The following is a 19,036-nucleotide window of genomic DNA, read 5'->3' as shown; positions in this document are numbered from 1 at the left end:
CATGAGCTTAAATATTCACCTCTTTTGTTTTTCTGTGCTTTATTTCCTCAGAATGCCGAAATATCTGTCTTTGAAGTGAACATCCGTTTTGTCGGAGGCCTGCTGTCCGCCTATTATCTCTCAGGCAAAGAGGTATGTAAACCTGGAGTGTACAGATGTTTTTTTTGTTTTTGTTCATGTTTTACCAGACTGAATGTGTGTTTATGGCCAAAGGATTTGATATCAAGCTGGCTATAATTGACACGCTGCCTGTAGGAAGCTTGAAGCCTGTAGCTGGCATTTGTTCTCGACTCCTACACGTTTAAAGACACAGATTTCCTAAATCTTAGTATGCAATTGTTGGAAATCAGTGACATTTATAGTTGGCAGGGCACAATAGACCACTCAGGAGAGCCACAGGGGCCTTAGGTCTGTCTTCTCCCGGTGGTCCGGCTGTTTGCCCGGTCGTTGAGCCAAGTCAAACAAATACACACACACACACACTCCGTCATCCCACTTAGAGCTCATTTGGAGATCCCAGTATATCCAGGAAGCTCTGTACCCACTCTGATAAATTGAAAGCCTTTTTGAAACCAAAAAGATGTTGGACTCTCAAGCGTGACCTGAAGTACACACACAAAGCCCATTTCCAAGCCTTCATTGAATCAGGATAATGCAGAACTTTGCTCATATTTCCGATCTCCTCTCCTGTAAATTAGATTTTCCTAGTAACGTCTGGCAGAATGTGAAGGATCTGATTCAAATCAAAAGAGTGGCATTTTCGGCTGATACTCAGGGCTTTCTCATTGCGTCCCACAGCAAATGTGCTCTCAGTGATAGTATAAGCTTTCATTTGTGCGGTGCAGAACAGAGCTTTGTCCGGAGGGGGAATGGATCATTGCGTTAGCTTCATCAGGCCTGTACTTGTGTGGTTTTGTTGATGTAAGGCAGACCCTTCAGCAGAACAGCCGTCTCTCATCTACAGAGTGACTACTAGCACAGAATAGCTGTAGTAGTGTTGCTGAAGGAAGTTGAGCTTCATTTTTCTTCAGGATGAATGACTTGACAGACTGGTGTTTGCATGATGTTAAACAGTTGTTTTTGTATTTAATGCTTCACTCATTTTTTTATAGAGCAGAATACACTACTGTTCAAAATTTTGAAATAAAAAAATAGCAATGCTTTTATTTAGCAAGGATTCATTGAATTGATCAAAAGTGACAGTACAAACATTTGTAATGTTACAAAAGATTTCAGTTTCAAATGCTGTTGTTTAACTTTCTATTCATCAAAAGAACACTGAAAAAAAAAAGCTAATTTCTGTAATACTAATATTTTTTACAATGCTCTGCACAGACCAAAATCCTTTGTCAGTATTTGTGTATAATGGTAAATTGTAGGGGCATAGCCATCGTGTCACAAGTGAGGGGGACAGAAATGTCAAGTGTAATGCCAGATTTATTTCTTACCTTTGTCTAATTTACAGGTTTTATTTTTTCTAATCTCTTACTTTTTAATTGGCTAAGAAATCAAATACACTGCTGAACAAACAATAATTTGTATTCTATATTTTTTTGTATATTCCTTGTGAAAATGGTATAATTGATTTATGTACTACAAACACTGCGCAAGTCTTATATAAGATTTTATACAATGTAAAAAAAGATTGCAGAAAATAGTGATGTGAATTACACTACATTATTCATTATAATATTCATACTTTATTATGAAAATACCCTGAGATAGCTTGAATAACACACATAAACCATATATTGCGGTTGTCTTCACATTTCATTAAAATGTCTTTTTATTCAGCTACAGCCAATAGAATGCCTTTGTCCAAATAAGGGATTTCCTGGAACGGCATGAGTTATTACTTCTATGTATCTGTTTTGGACTTTCTGCGAGAGAGCGCCCTCCGGCTTCTAGTATCGCCTCATTTTGGATAAGAATAAAAGCATCAGGTCATGCATAGACTACCTTGTCTCTTTAAATTTAAATCTAGATTTATTCACATTGGCCCATGAAAACCTCTAAGGCCCCATCCACACTACTGCGTTTTAGTTTAGAAACGGATAATTAAAACGAATACGATCTCCGTCCACACCAGCGTTTTAGCTGCGTATTAGAATTGATTTCCGTCCACATTAAAACGACTGAAAACGCGGATCACGTGACCATTCACCAACACTGGGCATGCGCGTGCCGGTGTAAACACAACTTCATTGATAAAATTATCCCACCATGCTCTGGGTTAACCCCAAACCGACGCTCCATGTACGGTCAACACCGCCGCTGCACACGGGAATTGTCACAGATCGCTCGAATAATAGCTTGACTCCGGCGCATGTAGGCAGTTATAGCGTTGTAAAATGCAGAATTTACTTGTACAACAGCTGCTAGCAAAGATATACGCCATGACTGATGACACCCAATCATAGAGCCGAGCGTGAGCCTCTACTACGTTGTCGTTTCTAAAGTCCTCCGTTTTGACCCGTCTACACTAAAACGCCCTCCGGAGATTCAAAACGAAAAACGGGTCGGCAGCGTTTCTAAACTTCTCCGTTTTGGGTCTCCGTTTTTGCCGTTTTAGTGTGGACGGGAGGTGCAAACGTAGCAAAAGGTCTCCGTTTTTAAACGAAAACGCAGTAGTGTGGACGGGGCCTAAGTGAACGCACTTGCCCCCAAAACGGTAAGGGGGACGGGTTTACGTCCCCTGCATATTCTACGTCCATGGTCAATTTTTTATGTAAACATGCAGTAGTTCTTATTGTTCAATAATTAAGCAAATTTATTTATGAAATGATTTCAAATTTAAGTAATTTTTATTTAATTAAATGAATTTAATTGCAATGAAGTTGTAATATTTACTGTTGGAACATTTTTTGGAACTTTATCTAAGAGAAAATCATTTATAACAAATGAAGAAGTCTGGAATAATGCGTTTCATTATTGCTCTCAAATGTAAATCACATAAAACCCTATAGCACAGTATCTACAGTTGAAACATTATGGTCACACCACCCAGCCCTACTGTGACCCTTTTCATTTAATGAGACATGACCTCTTGTCATCCCGCACTGAGATTCAGATGTCGTATGTCGGGTTACATAAGATGGGTGTGTCGAAATAAAAGGCTCCCTGTATATAGTTCTTTGTCAAACATCGTTTCAGATAACAGTGGAGGTCTCCGCTATCTCTCTTGTTGTGAATAGTCTAACAGTGATATAAATCTTTGAACACTACGTTATTGTTCTCTCAGCAAGACGCAAGCTTGTTTCATCACTATTGACTAGGGAGGCACGACATATGAAGCGGTTGAATACAAAGTGGCCAGCACACAGTCCAGGATTCAAGCACAGCTCTGATGAAAGTCCTTCAGAGTCGTAATCTCAGACACTCCGGATAATGAGACGCCCTCCTGCCTACCTTCATAATAATGTGTGCCCTGAACTGAGAAATGTTGATTAGAGGAGAGAGCCTTCAGGTAGCCGCTCACATTGTTAAACCACAGCAAGAGATCTTAGTAGATGTGTCTGGCTTTAAATTCTTACTGGGCTTTGGAAAATGTAATCTTTTGGAGGCCAAACCCATTATAGGATTCTTCTAACACCGCATGACTAAATCATCACTGGAGGAGGATGATTACATCATCGCCATTGCGAAGACGTTTAGCTTTTCTTGGGAGGCATCAGATCGATATAGTTTCCACGTTCTGCCAGGCAACATGGCCCGTTTCTCATCACCCTTTTGAATGTACGCATGCATATAACATAAAGATTCTAAATGGGTTTGGGTGGTGCTAAAATTGAAAAGCGGTGTGATTTCTTCTCAAGCTAGTGAGGGCTCCAGCGCCTTGGCTTGCACTCAAAGCAAGTCTCCGCTCTTTGATGAATCTTTCATCGTCTTGAGAGACAGCCTTCATGCAAATATCGCACATGCTCCCCAGAACGGTCGAAGCGTATGGCCGCATTCATAGATGGCTTCACAAGCTAATGTTGTTTGCTGTGATTTAGTCCTGCTGTGGGTTTCCTCTCCTGAACGATGAGAGGATTAATCTCTGGCTGATTTATTCGTGCATTATTTACGCCCGGATGGTTTTCCGTCATTGACGTGAGCAGCCTGGGACAGAGCCACCTGTCAGAACACAGCACTTAACTCCTTAATGGATCACATATCGATTTTCATCTTTTTTCCTTTTTTTTTGCTCTATAATTCATTTTACATAACCTCTGGCAAGTCCCATCTGTGGTGTAGATTTTTCTATACCTTGACAGAGATCAATGGATGCACAAATACTTATTTTCAGTCCAGCTTTATTACAGCTCATGCATTTTGTATGTTAAAAAAAACATGAACATGTATGTCCAGGCTGCTCTTTTCCATAGAGTGAAATACAGTGAAAGTAAAAAAAAAATAACTTTAAAAAAATATTTATTAATATTGTCTAATTGAATGCATATATTGCTCTATTGTGAATCCGCGGAAACGACAAAAAAAATCAGTATTATGCAGGTCTGACAAGTAGTTTGGCGGTCAATTTGTAAAGAAAGACTACTTGCCTGCGCACATACATATTCAAACGCGCATATCTATAGACTAAACACGTAATATGCATGTGCACTGTTTTCACAGATTCACGTTTTTGAAGTTTACACGTAGATGATAAAGTTTATCAATTTTTTTTCAAAACTTGCACCTTGGAACCTATTTCAAAGTTTGCGTTCTCGAGCCACCAAACAACGTTGTCGTGTAAATGAACGGCCAGAGCACGTTGGAGGTTTCCGGTTAGAATGGTGTCATGTAAGCGGCCCCTAAGTTAATTACTAATGATCTTTGCAATGGAAGTGAATCAATCAAAAACGTACTTTAGCTGGACAATAACTTTATTCTAGAGCTGCTGTAAAGCCAAAACAATCTGTTATTTTAATTTCCTATTATCACTGTAAAGCTGCTTTGAAACAATCTATATTTTGAAGGTGACTTGACTTGACTCTATTAATTAATTTAATGAATATAAATTTGCATAAAATTGATTTGATCCCACTTTTGTGGTGATTGGATTGTGCCATTTGTGAATTGGTGATTTCGGGGCACCAGTGCAACTTCTAACACATTTCAGTTGCACTAGTGGGACAAACGGTTGGAGTCTGGGCTTTGACATGGATACCCCGCTGATCTGAGGGACAAAAATGAGGCATGTGTAGGTGCTTTTATTGGTTGCGTGTTTACACTAAAACCATGTGACTAAGCCCTACTACCTCATTTTAGTTGCCAAGCAAATTCCAAACAATGGCGATCTGATAAAAGCCGCTTAAGCAACATAATTACATGAACTCTAAAGCATGCGCTTGATCTCTGCAGGCACGGCAAGGCTGGATAAATGATGCCGTCAGCGCTAATGATCATAACATCGGTTTCATCATAACTACTGTCCAGACCTTCGTTCACACTCTCAGTCCTAGTAGTCTCCATAATATTCTTTCTGGAAGGATTTGGGGTGGGAACTCTGGTATTTCTCTGTATTGTGTCTCGGAGACTCAAACATATTACAGCTCATTAGCAGTCCGTGGGCCGATGGCTTTTATTATTTGCCGTTATTTTTCCTGAATGATTAAAAATGCATTTGACTTGTTTACAGTAGGCAGAGGAAATGAATCATCCTCACTCGGTCCACAGTCGTTTGTTTCTGTCAGGAGACATCTTTACTGTAAATACATGCAGCATTCTTTTGTAGTTTGTCAAACAATACTGAATCCGCCGCATGCATCTTTAATGCCGGCATGCTGCGCTGAGTGACACGGCTATTGTGTACCGTTCGCATAATGCAAACGCCATTCTTCCCGACAACAAAGAGCTCTCTATGAGTTGTTTAATGCGCCATTTTCAATTACACTAATTTGCCCATTTCTTGCTTTCAGATTGTTCTCGGCACCGTTTTTTTTTTTTACCGTGATGGAAGTCATATGCCGATTAACACCACGCCTGTTGCCAGCTGTGCTGAGCCGCCACGACAATTTGACTGCAACGAGCAGAGAAATTAAGCTTTAGAGAGCATCACATAAAGCAACATTACTTAGCCGTAAATGCATAATTTTTCTCTTGCTCTGAGGTAAATGACTTGTTTTCGTCTCATTCCTGTGAATACCCCAGACGCTCGGTGCACCTGTTATTAGCAAGAGATCTTCCCTCCACTGATAGAGCATGACAAGCAATTTCCTTCGTACAATATGGGGCCCTACAACACGGGGCCTCATGTTGGCTTACAAAACAAGTGAGCTTCCAGTCGGGACCAGTCAGTGTAAATTGCGAAAGTTATTCTGTGCATACTTTAGCCCAGAATAAACACAGGACCTCAGTGCAAAAAATCTTTGAAGCCTTTCTTTTGAAACTCTCAAGTTTGTGAAGTTTTCGGATGGTAGCCCGTGGCCCCAGCATGCCTCTCACATTAACCTCAGAAACGTAAGCGCAGGTGGTAAGTGGCGATAAGTGCAGGATTAGGTCTGTGATCTCGATCCATCTCTCGTTGGGCTTCTTTCACAGGGTACGTTAGATGTAAAAGTGCAAAAAGCTCAGGCTGTCAATTATTTATCTCTAGGTTTCAGCATTTCCGTCTCAACCGTAGCTCCACTAGATCTCTCACCGTCCCGTCATGCACCTCTCTTCTGTTTTAGTACATCCAGTAAAATCCACTAGTCTCAAATGTTCTTTGTACTTTCTTGAAGCCGTACACGCACTCGGCTAGCACATAGACTTGATTGACATGGTGAATAAAAGGTGTATTGTGTTGTTTACAAACCTGTTTTTCCAGTCATGTGTATTTAGAGATGGCTCGGACCTTTTTGACCTGCATTGTCTTTTTTACTTGTTTTACTTTATTTTACTTTACTTTACTTTACTTTACTTTATTAATTCTTTTATCTTATTTTATTTGTATGTTGTATTTTATATTTTATTTGAATATCTGACAAGCGTGTGTAGTAGTGCTTTTGGAAATATAGTCTTCATTTTGCCATTTTCAAGAAGTGACATTACAGAAACTCTTCTAAATTAACATAGCAGAACATCAAACACTACTAAATCTCCCACTTGACATTAATCTTACTCAAAAAACATTATTTAAACTTTAGCATTTACTCGCCCTGTTGAGTGTCATGGTAAAGCATGCTGGGAAACACAAATCCAAGCCCAGTTTCAGTTACATGTAAGTTTGTCTAAATTAAAAGAAACAAGTTCATACAACTCAAAACTATGAAACAATTCAGTTCAGATGATTTAAAACGTGTCAGTTTTGTGACCTCAAAAGAAAAAAAGTTCTAAATACTCAGTTAATTTGACTGAACCAATTTGTTTAATTTAAGTTAAGAAAACTATTCCATCTAGACTTTAAACTGACCCAGCTCTTTCTACATTTTCATAATAGATCTTAATCATTCCTGTCCATCATGCGCTCTATAAGAGCTTCCTCTGGTGTGTCAGTCCCTGCATCTTCATGTACCGTCACGTGTCTTGCTTGTGTTTGTTGATTTGTGATTATGGCAGAAGAGTGTGAATTGTTATCCTTAGCAATTCACACTCTTCTGCCATAATCACAAATCACAGGCAGAGTGCCACTTGAGACTTGAGGTTTAATCAGGTAATGACCAGGTACGTCTGAGTTTTTCACCCACATAATGGCCTGTTTGTGTTGTTAATGTTGTGAGCTTGGTTGAGCAGTTAATCAGTGTTATAGCAGATGCTGATGTTCTTTAGCATACCCAGCCAATTAAATTTATTTTTTTGTACATTTGCACGGATGACTCACTGCTCCCCCTCTCTCATGGCCTTCTGGTTCCCATTGGACCAGCCTTTCCTACTATTAAAAGCAAGGCCAATTTATCTCTCGTCCCCAGAGTTACTTGCTTCAAATTCAGCTCGGTGTTTTCACATTTCAGAAATGTAAAACGGCGGCCATACTTAAAGAATATGACATTTCTTTCAACATACAGAGTGCTGGGAAAACATCAGACCCATATCTATTTGACAAGAATGGTCTATTTTTTATGAATTATGCTGTTCAGAACAGGCCTGGCAGAGAGAGAAGGCAAGAGAAGAAAGAAAAGGCAGATGTCTCAGGAGAAAGCTGCACTCAGGCGTTGTGTTTCTATCCGTCTTTGGTACATTTGCTGGGCTATCAGCACTGAGAGACGATCTGCAGAACACAAGATGGAAAAAAGCCTTCACTGGCCTCCCTGGACTTTATCAGATCGTAGTCTCATCGTGTTTCCATAGGCGACAGTTTGTCAGCCATGGGAATTCCTAATTGGGTTTTCTGTCATTGTTAATTAGCATTGAGATTTGTTTTGGGTGTTAAAAAAATAAATAAATTACTAGCTAGCCTAATATCGAAACACTGCCGATTGATTTGTTATGCCATAATATTTCTTCCACAAATTTTAGAGACAAGAGTCCTGGTGATTTATTTGAAGAATCTTTTTAGATTCTAAAATATCTGTTTAGACAAGACATGTGGTTCTGATGGCCAATTCACAACCATACAATTCAGGGCTGATTAACCTGTTATTGTAAAGTGTGATAAATATAAGCTTGCTTCAGGGAAAGACTTCATATTACACAGTAATCACAGGAAAACTTTGACTGATTGACTGTTACTAGAGAAAGAAAAACGCTGCAGCTCTCTAAATAACTATGAGGAGGATCAGGAACGCTGTGTGAGTCTGTGCCTGAAAACCAAAAGTCCATTAACATGACAAATGAGTTAGTTTTGGTGAGGGGAAATGAAGGCCCACTTCATTTGGATGCTCAAAATATTCCAAGCGTTTTATATGAAGTAACATTCATTCGTTTACCCTTTCCACAAAATGGCTTGTCCATCAAGCCACTTGACCTCTGAGTTTTCACGTTGATAAGGGCAAAATTTGCATTGGCATATCTACTTTCACATCTGGCTCCTTCAGTTTTCGTACGAGAAATGGCCAGAGCTTAGACTAGTAAACGTCGTAAGTTATAGTCATTTGCTCCTGTATTTCAAATTTTCTCCAGTGCTTATTGTGACGCATTATTGTGTTTTGCAGCATTGGGGTTTAAGGTCAGGCCCTAATGCTGAGACAGACAGTTGGAGGGATCAGACTCATTTCAGCCCTCACAGTTGAGCTGGACGGAGCTCAAACAAGCTTTGCTAAGCTTCAATTTCACACCATATCACCAGCCACACAAACGCAATCAGAAATAAGTGGCCACTTGCTGGTTTTATTGAATTCTTTTCCATCGGTTGATGTTTTTGATGTTCGTTTTTCAAGACGTTTTGAACACTGCATATATTCTGATTGCTTTTTAATATTCCCTGACTCTTCCAACCTGTTGCCATGCGAGATCGCTCGCAAATGCCCGGCTCTGCAGGTGGCTGTCTGGAGAGGTTGCAAGGTGAAGAGGTTTGCATTCAGAGTGTTTGGCCTGACTCTCCTCGCTCTGCAGGTGTCTGATTGGACATGAGCCGACGCTCATTGAAGCGGAGAAGTGAACCGTTCACAGTTGGCCAAAGCTCTAATTCGAACATGCCGAATCCGGACCTCCGGCTTTATTGTTTTTGTCTGCCTCTTATCGCATTTTATTCATGATTCACTGCTTAGATTTGCCCCCTCAGGCTTGGGACTGCTGTCAGGGTGTTTGTTTTGGCGAGAAAAAACGAGTTTCATCACAGCAATGCCGATCCTTCCCAGACATGTTCAACAAAGCAAGTCTTAACAGCCACCTGTGTCCGACCATTACTGTCATGCCTTGCAGTGTCAACTTTCCATCTCTAAACAACAAAACCTCTAATTTACGTCAAAAATACGACCTTAAAACACATGAAGGCACTAGACCGACACATCCAGCTCTACTTCCTGTCTCCATTCAGGCATTTTATGCTGCGTTAGCTCTGGTCATTTAGTCCTGAACTAGCATAATTGGATTGCCGAGCCCAGGCCGTTTAGAAGCCACTTGCATAATCTCCAGCGTTAATAGGCCGTAGTATTTTCAGATGCAGCATGCTGTATTTAGGTTAAGCATGATTACTGTTGCAATCTGTTTGTTACAATCACTTGGAGCCAAACCTCAGTTTTTCTGTGAAATCTTGCGCGTATTCCTTCCTTTTGCCAAGAACGCAGCCCACCGTGTTTTTCTCACTCGACTTTTCGCACCACAGGATACCTTGACAGGGCGAAAATTGGTTTATGTTAGAGGGGTCACACATCGGTGGAAGTTTTGGAAGGATTATCACAGCTTGATCAGGTTTAAGAACCAGATCTTCATAGGTTTGTTGGCAGGTCCTGTTGCTCAGTTACCAGTTGGACGTCTTAACGCCTTCACAGGCTACAGACTTCAGACATTGATTTTTGATCCCTTATGTAATTCTTCACTTTAATGTCAGCTTGTGTTTATTCCTCCCATAAGCTTTTGCATTATTTTCATTGGCAAATGTTTTGTTAGAATAACCGAGCGAGGCTGTTTTGTTTGTTACAGTTCATTGGCTGCTCTAGTTTTAGATGCATGTTACTTGAGCAAATAAATGGCACTCCAGCCATTGAGCCCCAGCTCAGATTTCTTGTATTGGCCAGTGTTTACACCATTTAGAAACTGTGTAAAAGCATGGTACATCTTTTTTTAAAAATCTTTTATAAGTACATTGCATAGTGAGGATGTAGTTATATACTACTCTACTGTTCAAAAATGTGAGGTCAGTAAGATTTTTCAAAAAGTAATTTATGCTTTTGTTTTAAAACTAAATGAAAATAAAGCCAACTCTAGTCAGTTTTGATATGTCAGTTTGGTAGTTTTTCTTTTGTCTCTGTGAGAAAGTTTCATTCCAATATTCAGAAGTCCTGCTCTATGGGACGAAACCTAACCATCCCCAGGAAAACACCTTCATATTTTATTTGTATTGTTTGTCAGGCTCATGCAGTAAAAATTAATGTGATTATTTACATCTTACAGTAAAAGCGTAGTGTATCAGTTTTTTTGTTTTTTTGTTTTTTCAGGAAGTGACTGAACTTGTTCTAAAGTGTATCCACTTGGACACACTGACACAACATAAGCTGGCGTGATATTTCATCGGCTGATGTTTGATGGAATCACTCTGCTCCAGTTCCCTCATTTCCTTTGGCTGTTGTGGGTTCTTTAAAGGTTAAAGTCTTTGCTGTAACACACTAGCGAGAGTTTCTGCTTGACAGCAGGTTTTATTTTGCCGCTCTCATTTAGAGCTGAATGCAATGGCAGCCTTTTCTGTTCGTTGTCTGCCTCTCCAGAAAGGTCACCAACTTGCATCATCAGATTAACATGGCTCCCGTCTTCCTTTTGAATGCAACAAAGTCTATTTTAAGACAAGAAATCAGGGAGCATTGCAATGTGAGTTTCTGTTTTGGGGGGGAATAAGTTATTGCTCTTCTCCATCATATTTATTGATAGTCTAGATTTGTTCCATTTTCATCAGCCTGTTTTGAACACTGAAATGCAAAGTTGTACAGACTATTCTGAATTACGGCAAAGCAAATCATATTTTGTGAGCTTACAGTCTGATTTATATTGCGCTTAATGGGCCATGTCCATCAGAAACATTGCGGTTTTATTTTGAAAATAAAGGGAATAGTTAAACAGTGTGCAGATTTTACTCGTTAATTTTCAAAAGCTGAAGTCATTGTTGGATGATTCACAAACAAATTATTATTTTGAGCCAAACCTTTTATGAATCAGTCACAGAGTCAAGAACTCCAGAGTTATCTGTTTGAATTGACCTTCTTTCACACATTTATCTTGTCCAGACAGAAGAAATAGAGAGAGGAAAATGAAAATGTGTTTTTTCACAAGAGTGTTTTGACAGGTGTGTGTAAAACAGCCCTTCCTTTCTTCCTCTCCCTGAGTGGCTCCTTCTATCTGATCTTGGTGGTTTCAGACCACTTTATCGTCTGGTAAGAATGATCCAAGTGTGCCTTTTGTAGCAGCCTTTGGGTAAAGGTCAGCACATGAAGGACTTGGTGATATCTTTCATTCTGTTGTGATTATGTGCTTTATCTCTTACAGGTAATACTTGATGCACGTAACCATTCAAAAGTTTGGGGTAGTTTATGATTTTTTTTTAAATGTTTATATATAAATAAAGTATAGAATAAAGTCTCTTATTCTCTCCAAGGCTGCATTTATTTGATTAAAAAATAAATAAAAACAGTAATATTGTGAAATATTTAAAAATAAATGTTTTTTATTTGAATATATTTTGAAATATTATTTATTCTTGTGTTGGCAAAGCTGAAATTTCATCATAATTTGACCAAGATTCATTTCATCCAGAGCAAATACATATGCAAGTGTTCAGCAATGGTCATCTTGCAGTCAGACAGCCTCTCAGATGCCGAACTTACGCCAGGTTCACACATACTCAGTTTGCAGTGCGCATGTGTTGCATATTATTTTCTGTGCCCATGTTAACAGGTTAGAGGATTCATACCGCACACGGAATTAAAGTGACAGCGCATTGTTTGCACAAAAATAAACATGGACTGACACGAAAATGAAAAACTCTACTGTTTCACAGTCAACATATGGCTTTTTGCTCAGGGTAAAGCAAGGAAAACTACACCTTACATCACATATACAGTAGATGACAAGGTGACATAATGAATGGCAATCGTCTCTTCGTGTAGGTGGAAAAACAAGTTGATGACCCGCAGGATTTATGTATAAAGATTTAAATGCAAAAGTAAATGCATGAGTCAGCTATTTTAGTCAATTGTAAGTTTGAATTTATTTGAACATACGAAAAGTATGTTTAAATGTTTTGCCACTTGCTTGAGCAACTTATAAAGCTATATAGAAGTAATGAGTTAAATAATACGTTGTTTAAATTTAGTGCGTTTAATTGTGAATGCGTCTATGAAAGATTGTTTAAATGCACTGTGAACAAGAGAATCACAATGCTGAAAAAAATCTTTTTCAGTAACAACTTTTTTGTATTTGAAATAAAAATAATGAATAAATGTTTGTGGTATACAGCCACGGATCAGTTGTGCACTGCAAACGTGTTATATGGGAAAACACAATGAGTCCGTACTGCATACGCACTGGAACAGTATGTGTGAACCTGGTGTAAGTACTACCAATATTATTTTAGTATGGACTTTGTGCCAAAGTACTGGAACTTGACAACCCTACTCTTGAGTTTGGCAGTAGCCTGTGAAATCACACCAGTGCTTCCTGTTCTTACTTTGATATGGTGAGGAATGACTTTCAGGGTTAGTATGGCTCCACGTTCTCACTAGTTCTGCTTTATCAGTGAGCACAGGTGCGTCCCTGTGGCCTATTTCATCACAATGCTGAAAGCCTGTTCTCCATCTATCTTTCGTCCCTGTCATCTCATGCCATCCATCTTGTCTTTTCAACCAGCCCCTCATTTTCATCTGAATGGCTACGGTATGACTACGCTACTTATCATTTCCAGGCATGCCCTTGACAACTGGTGCCGACCATCACAGGGATGTTTTCTAGCTAATTTTAGCTTACTGGTATTGTTAAGCTTGTATTTATTGTTGCAAGTAGAAATTTCCCCATCCACTTCTTTGATATGACATGTCACAATGTCAAGGTATGTCACCGACTCAGTGTGTCTGAACACAGAGACTTCAGTGTCCTATTGAAAAGAGCTGCAACAGGATCCGCGGCTGATAAATTCTGCTTTCATTCTGCCTTGATGCCCATTCATCCCCTTTGTATTATAAGCACAATGGCCCCATGTTACCGTATATCTGTCCTATTAAAAAGATGCCTGCTCAGCCTTCGAGGAATCAATTATTCCTCAGCTGTCTGTCACACTGCTGTACACATCTGGCAGACAAACTCTGGCATTAATGCAGAATTAATTCATTACAGAGATACGCACCAGCCAGCAGAAGCATAATTATGTGGGCGAATCTCTTGTGTTCTTTATCAGACTGAGTAAGGTTGGAAAAGGTGAGTTTTCAGCCTGTTTTGAGCAGCGCTAAGTAAAGAAGCAGCGTAAATGCAACTGCTTTCACACTGACAGTGTTTCTACTGCTTAAAAAGAACAGCAGACGTGTTTGGAAAATATAGTGAGTATTTTTCTTTATAACTACTATAAATTATAAAACTTGATCATCATAAAATCTACACTACCGTTTAAAAAGTTTAGTGTCGGTAAGATTTTTTTGGGGGAAAGTTTAATAAATGTTAAACGTTTTATTCTGAAAAATATACAGATTTGCATGACCTGTAAATAGGAATCTAGCTGTTAAATTCTACTGTAATCAGTTCATATTGGTGCAAGATCAAAACATGCTGTTTTCGTGTTGTGTGAAACAAGCTTTAACAATAATAATTTTTATTTATATAACGCCTTTCCAACACCCAAGGTCACTTTACAAAGATAGGGTAAGGAACAGAACCACATCAACATCAAAGCACAATACACATACCAAGGGCAGAAAGAATATACAGAAGTTGCTTACAAAGTTAGGTTAAAGATACAAACCAAGAGGGATTCAAACTAATTACATATCCATAGTAAGGTACAATTTACAGACTGAGAACTGAAGAGTAATTTTCAGAGAAAAAAAACGTGTTTTAAGAGGTTTTTGAAGGAGAGAAGGGTGGATGCTTGAAGGATGTCTTGAGGAAGAGCATTTCACAACCTGGGAGCCTCACGTCACCAGACTAAATTTAAGGGTGACTAACAATCCCGCACTAGAAGAGCGTAAGGAACGAACAGGAGCATAAGGCTGAAGCAAGGCAGATAAGTGTGTAGAACTAAGGTTAAGGAAAGTTTTGTAAGTCAGAATAAGTACCTTGAAGTTTATACAGTACAGGATTAGACTCATACATGGATGTTTGCGAGACATCAGTTAGAGATCTGTGCGTTATGCGTCTGGATTGTGCGACTACACAGACCAGATGTGAGCAGGCTGCTCCGTTATTACAACACGTTTTGTATTGCAGCCAAAGGAAAGCCGGCGCAGAGCAGCCTTTGGCTGGAGCTCTGGGTGTAATTTACTGACTGCGTTCATATGAGCGATCGCTCTCGCACTCAGGTATCTGAATCCAACCTTGGGGAAATATCACAGGTTTCATTATTCATTTAGTGCAGTCTTCGTCTCTCTGTACATATCTTGAATACATCACTTTTATGATGTTTTCCCTAAAGATTAAAAAAGAGATTAGTTCCTTTCTATTATGCTCATAAAGGAAGCTCTCTGACTACATTGTTTGATTAAACAGTTCCCTGTAAGGTGTTATTGTAACTGCCCCTGTTCAGAACAGTTAGAAATGCACTAGAATTGACTAGTAGTTGACTTAGGGAAGCCATTGGCAACATTTAAAGAACAAGGTGGCTGATAGGAGATATATTGCTAATACATATATTTTATAAATTACAAAAGGAGATTAGCTGGGGGGTTTTTACAGCAAAAACTATTTTATAATATTAACCCTATTATGTTTGTTACAGCACAGGTTATTACATCTGTCTGTCCATTTTATTTATTGGCAAAGCAAATTTTGGTGGCTTCTGCCAAGTGCATTGGACTGTATACATCCTGGGCCAAACAAATAACAAAAATAAGCCAAGTCCAAAATGGCTAAACACTAAGCTTTTAATTGACTTAACCACAAATTATTGTTCAGGAAATTAACTAAATTCAAGCAAATGCCCTATAAAAAGCCATTGCTTTCTTAGAAAATCATCAAAGAATGGCAGAAAATGGAAAGTTATGTGTGGAGTGATGGATCACAATGAAACACGAGTTGCATGGTGATGCTCTAGAGTGGTGTCTTGGAAAATCTGCTGATGAATATAATAATAAATCCTTCTCCAGTACAGTGAAGCATGGAGGAAGAGGTGTCATTGTGTGGGGAGCTTTTTAGCTGCTGGTGTTGGTGAGCTGCTTCCCTGTGAAAGATCATTTAATGCTTTAGAGCACAGGAGAATATTGCAGAATCGCTTGATACCCACAATTGAAAAAATTGTTATCTAAAGAGGAATGCTCTTTTTCAATCCGGAATCCGATGCTCTTTTTCAATAAGACAACACTCCTGCCCACATTGCAAAGTCAACCAAGAAGCGGCTTGAGAATAAAGTTCATCAGACTCATTTTTTGACCTGGTCAGAGTCCAGGGGCCTCATTTATAAAACTGTGCGTAGGATCCTTACTAAAAGTGTACGTGCGCCCAAAAGCCAAAAATGGCGTACGCAAAAAAATATTCAGATTTATAAAACCGTGCATACGCCAGAACCTGCGCAGAATTCACTTTATAAATCCCGATAAATCTCAGTCAGCGGAAGATTGTGCGCACACGCGTCTCCTCCCCGAAATAACCATATAGATTACAACGCCTAGTTTTACTATGCATATCCTCATCTGCATATCATTTGCATATGATTATTCATCCACATGATAACATGTTTAACGGTATAGACATTAGGAAAATATGAAATAGCCTAATACGGATGTGCCGTCACATTAGCCTACATTAATAAAAATAATTTAGTAGCCTATCCTTGCCTTGTTTTTGAATAAATAAATCAAATAGTGTAAAATACATTTCAGAGAAAGTTTTCACAATCTTTTCCACTGACCAAATAGTATTTTTTATTGATTTATATTTTTAATGGAAACAGATAGACTGTTGTGCATTATTTGCACGAAACTATTTTCTCAGACAATCTGCTATAAGCAATTATCTCTTTAGTTAAAACATTAAAACACAGCATGCCAGAGGAAAAGTGTTCAAAAGCATTGCATCCACAACAAATATTTATATTTATTGAATATAAAAAATGTTGTAACTTCTCAGTAATGATTTCATGTTTAAGTGTTTAACTCCATCAATGACAATGGCATATTTAATCTAAATGTTTATATCAGAAGTAAAACAGTTTAAATCATTCTTTTATTTATTTAAACTGTTATTGTGAACATGCACTGTTTTTATGATTAGGACTCTGTCGTTAGATAGGCGTTAGTTTCACTAAACGGCACAACGCGCTCGCTGGCGCGGACATTTAAGAAGGGATGAATATTTGCCTCAAGTGATATGCTTGGTGAGTGAAATTATATTTGTATTATCTTTCTGTATAGCCTATGTATAATTTTCTTTAGATTTTCTGTCTAAAAGTGACCAAAAAGACATTTAACTCCAGCTCACCATCGGTGTCGCCAAACTGCTCCGTCTCCAAAACGTTCGTACGCATGGGTCAGAGTTTGCGTGCAGGTGCGCACATTTTTCCGTCAAGTTTGTTTTTATAAATCACAACTTATGCGTCGGAAGTGGCGTACGCCTCTTTCAGGGCCTGTTTTGTGCGTACGCAACGGTTATAAATGAGGCCCCAGATGTGAACCCTAGTGAATATTTGCTCTCACATTAAACTCAAACGAACTGGGAGACATTTTTCAACTACTCATGAACTGCTTGAAACCGTTAATATTGAGTGAAACAACACTGACTGTAAAAATCTGTCTGCAAGTTGGGGAAGGCTATTCTGTGCTAAGTTACTTTATCTACAGGTAGCAGCCATATCGCCCTCTAGCCCAAGACTGGTTGCCCACTGATGCCTGGTCAGTACCTGGATGGGAGACCTCCTGGGAAAACTAGGTTGCTGCTGGAAGAGGTGTTAGTGAGGCCAGCAGGGGGCGCTCACCCTGTGGTCTGTGTGGGGCCTAATGCCCCAGTATAGGGATGGGGACACTACTGTCAAAGAGCACTGCCCTTCGGATGAGACGTTAAACTGAGGTCCTGACTCTCTGTGGTCATTAAAAATCCCATGGCACTTCTCGTAAAGAGTAGGAGTGTAACCCCGGTGTCCTGGCCACATTCCCTCCAATGTCCCTTGCCAATCATGGGCTCCTAATAATCCCCATCCATTGAATTGGCTCTATCACTTTCTCTCCTCTCTCCACCTATAGCTGGTGTGTGGTGAGCGCACTGGCACCGCTGTACTGTGGCTGCCGTCGTGTCATCCAAGTGGATACTTGCAACACTGGTGGTGGTTGAGGAGAGACCCCGACATGATTGTAAAGCGCTTTCGGTGTACAGTAGTACATATGAAAGCGCTATATAAATGCCTCATTCATTCATCTACAGTATTTCTGCAATTTTTGCTCGTTTCCAGACCAGTGATTTGTAGAAGCCATGATTTATCGCTTAAATGACACATCTTTTACTTGTACCGGGTTCAAACTGTCATGAGCTGATGGTCACTAATGTTCTGATAATTAGATGACCGTGGCACAAGTTCCTGTGGGTTTAATGGTGTCCTTCACTTTGGCTCATATACACCCTTTTTCTGTGGTCATATTTTCCCCTCATCTGTCTTGCTCTTGCACACTGTTGGAGCTAAAGGCCGAGCCTCGTGGGCTAGAGCTGACTCGCTCTGCTGACTTAAGATAAATATGTTGAAGTGTTCAGAGTAATTGCTTTCAGGTGCTACTTTCAGAAGTGTCTCCTGCTCGCTTGATGACATGATCTACTGTACCAGACCCTAAGTGATGTCAAATGATGCTTTCTGCTGTCTGTGTCAGTGGTGACAGCCATTTAGCACTGTAGTGCCATGTCGAACAACTATTTTGCTTTTGCTTTTTAAGCTTCTTAGTCTTGTTTCAATTAATTAAGAGCTTTTAATTATTAATGTAGAGATAGAGCAATCGCACATGCTGTTAGGCCTGAAAGATATCAAGTGTAGTTCTTCACTTCAGACCTTACTGGAAATCGATGTTTCATGCCATGTAGCACAAGTTTGCAGAGAATTCACTCATTTCATAAATTTTTCAACTTGGTTTTATGATTTGAAATGAATGAAATCTCGCTCTGTGTTTTCGTGTGTGTACTCCTGTAGCTAAACTTACACAATTACAATTTTTTCATGAATCTATACTATATAGTATGACTGAGCACCAGACTTTCTCTCTCACACGTGCGCGCACACACACACACACACACGCACACACAATTCCTACATCCCAAACAACCTAAAATTTAAATAATAATAAATAAAAAAAACTCTATAAATGAGTTTTAA

The 19,036-nt window shown here is 39.3% G+C and overlaps 1 protein-coding gene across 1 annotated transcript in view; it reads left to right on the top strand.

The window, feature by feature from the left end:
• man1a1 (mannosidase, alpha, class 1A, member 1) overlaps positions 1–19,036 on the top strand; it is a 141,660-nt gene that overhangs the window by 59,893 nt on the left and 62,731 nt on the right. Inside the window, exon 4 of the mRNA XM_056269460.1 lies at positions 52–132. Within this exon, the coding sequence (XP_056125435.1) occupies positions 52–132 (81 nt within the window). The remainder of the gene's footprint in view (positions 1–51; positions 133–19,036) is intronic.

The sequence above is a fragment of the Rhinichthys klamathensis genome, unplaced genomic scaffold, assembly GCF_029890125.1.
Source record: "Rhinichthys klamathensis goyatoka isolate OS25496 unplaced genomic scaffold, OSU_Roscu_1.1 h1tg000281l_1, whole genome shotgun sequence".
NCBI lineage: Eukaryota > Metazoa > Chordata > Actinopteri > Cypriniformes > Leuciscidae > Rhinichthys > Rhinichthys klamathensis.
Note: the sequence above shows the minus strand (reverse complement) of the source record. Positions and strands in the feature narration are given on the sequence as shown.